The 2,384-nt window shown below is 47.8% G+C and overlaps 1 protein-coding gene across 1 annotated transcript in view; it reads right to left on the reverse strand.

Moving 5' to 3' along the window:
* Positions 1-2,384, reverse strand: part of slc25a26 (solute carrier family 25 member 26) — a 63,616-nt gene continuing 61,232 nt past the window's right edge. The window contains exon 10 of the mRNA XM_080027058.1: positions 1-915. Within this exon, the coding sequence (XP_079883184.1) occupies positions 819-915 (97 nt within the window). The 3' untranslated portion in view covers positions 1-818. The remainder of the gene's footprint in view (positions 916-2,384) is intronic.

Below are 2,384 nucleotides of genomic sequence, written 5' to 3' on the forward strand. Positions count from 1 at the left end.
TTACAGGGTGTGGCTTTTGCCTTGTTTCCACTGAGCAGCACGGTTCGGTTCGGTGCGGCACAGTTCGGCAAGGCGCGGTTACTCTAGATCTGGCTTGAGTTTCCATTGCCAACAGCACCTTTACTTGCTAGGCGGGGTTAATGCTGGACGGAGATAGCTGCGATCAGAGAATAAACAGTGTATGGGTCAGAGCTGTTGTACGGCGCTGGTCGCTGCAACTATGTTACCATAAAGCAGCGGGACACAGTGTAGCCCGCGGAATAACTCCATAAAGAGGAAAAAAACGCCACGCGATAAACAAAGAGCTTAGCGCCGGTATTTCTCTATACACAAAACTCATCACTCTTGCCGAGGTGACTACCCACAAAGGTTTATCTATTGCACAGAAATTATGATTCTGTCGACCAATCAACGAAGCTTGGTACCCCCAACGAAAGTGTTCCGGAAATAGGTGCATCTCTGCTTGCTTATTGTGTTACTTTATTTCAACTTTTGGCAGTGGAAACGTAAATAAATGTGGGGCCGAGCCGTAGAGAACTGGACCGTACCGGACTGCTCAGTGGAAACAAGGCTTTTATGTCACCAAACCGCCGGTGCCGTTACAGAAGTTTGTACTCAGGCTGTTAAAGTCAATCTGCAGGGCACTGATGAGCAGGAATGTTGCACCCTGGGTAATGCGATCAAGACCGCAGACAACTCTTCCCCGCCCGTGTACCAGGTGTTCCTTCCTTCTCGGGACAGGGGGCGGGCCCTCAGCAGCATGGAGGTGCACAGGAGGCCAGCGCTCAGTTACAGTGGTAGGACGAGGTAGAGAGCTGCTATAGCACAGTGTTGTGGACTTTCTCATAAGCTCCCAGGAAGATGAAGCCACCCACACTGATGAAGGTCACCCTGGGTATGCTGCCCGCAAACAGCCTGCAGAAGAACAAGAGAGAGAGAGAGAAAGAGCGGAATGCATGCTATAAATGTTGAAATCCAATGACAACAACACAGTGGTGGGAGAATCCGCACACTTGACCGCGTTTCACCTGTGTTAGTCCAGTTTTCTCTTACAGCCTTAAAGCTGGGGTATACGATTTCTGATTGGTCAAAGTTAACATGAGCTGACACTATGACCAATCACAGCGAGGCTCCGATTTTCTGTTCTAATTGGCTGTTGGGATTGAGTGTCCATTCACTTTGGCACGACTTTGTTGGTGTGGAGCGTGTCAGGAGAACAAGTGGAGCGGTTGAGGTATTTGGATTTGAATCTCTATCCCAACTGCCATTTTCTCCCCAAATCCTCCACCCCAGCTTTAAAGTTCAACTGAGCGAGTTAATACCAAATACCAAATGATCTTTGTTTACTTGACAGCTGCTATGATCCAGGTCCACACATGCAAATGAGAAATTAATATCATGATTTGTATTGATTGAAATTAATAGTTCCTTCATTTCTTTTGAGATTTTATTATGTGTAAAAAAAGACAACATGGCCTCTTGGTTTAATGATGTTCTCGGCCCCGGCCTAGCTCAAGTCACCAAGACAAAATCAACGTGTCCACAGAAGAGGTGACATAAAAGAAAATGATTACAGGGACTGGAATAAACCTGCTACGGCTATGCAACTCTGCTGGCCTTAACATACTACTGTATTATGTTTAACAACCCTGCTACCAGGAATACAACCAGTAACACGCCTTAACAACTATACTTGTGTGTGTGTGTGTGTGTGTGTGTGTGTGTGTGTGTGTGTGTGTGTGTGTGTGTGTGTGTGTGTGGTGTGTGTGTGTGTGTGTGTGTGTGTGTGTGTGTGTGTGTGTAAGGGGGCATCGAGTTTCTGCGATCGAGGCCTGTGACAAGAAGTTGTAGACGTTGCGGGGGTCAGAGGATGTGATGAGCCATGAGAGAGCACCCTTCTCCCCACCCTCCCCTCCCCGCTACACACAGCTGTTTTTGGGATTAGGCTTCAAGCAATCCACCCTAGGGCCTCTCTGGAGCCCCTAATTCCTCCTTTTTCTCTCTCTCTCTCTCTTTCTGCGTGACTGATGGCCGGATGACATACACACATGTCCCTCTGCCTTCCATCCATCCATCCATCCATCCATCTATCCATCCATCCATCCATCTATCCATCCATCCATCCCTTTCTCTCTGCCTCTCCATCAAGCGTCAGCACCCTCAGCTGGCCTAGTCATTTGGGGATTTCTTGCTGCGTCATCCACTTCACAAGACACATGCTCACTACGTCCAGTCTGGAATATGCTTTTTTTTTTTGTGTTTCTTACCCTTCTTTTATTTTCCCTTCATTTCTCTCTCTCTCTCTCTCTCTCTCTCTCTCTCTCTCTCTCTCTCTCTCTCTCTCTCTCTCTCTCTCTCTCTCTCTCTCTCTCTCTCTCTCTCTC

The sequence above is a fragment of the Ammodytes marinus genome, assembly GCF_949987685.1.
Source record: "Ammodytes marinus genome assembly, chromosome: 4".
NCBI classification, from domain to species: Eukaryota; Metazoa; Chordata; class Actinopteri; order Uranoscopiformes; family Ammodytidae; genus Ammodytes; species Ammodytes marinus.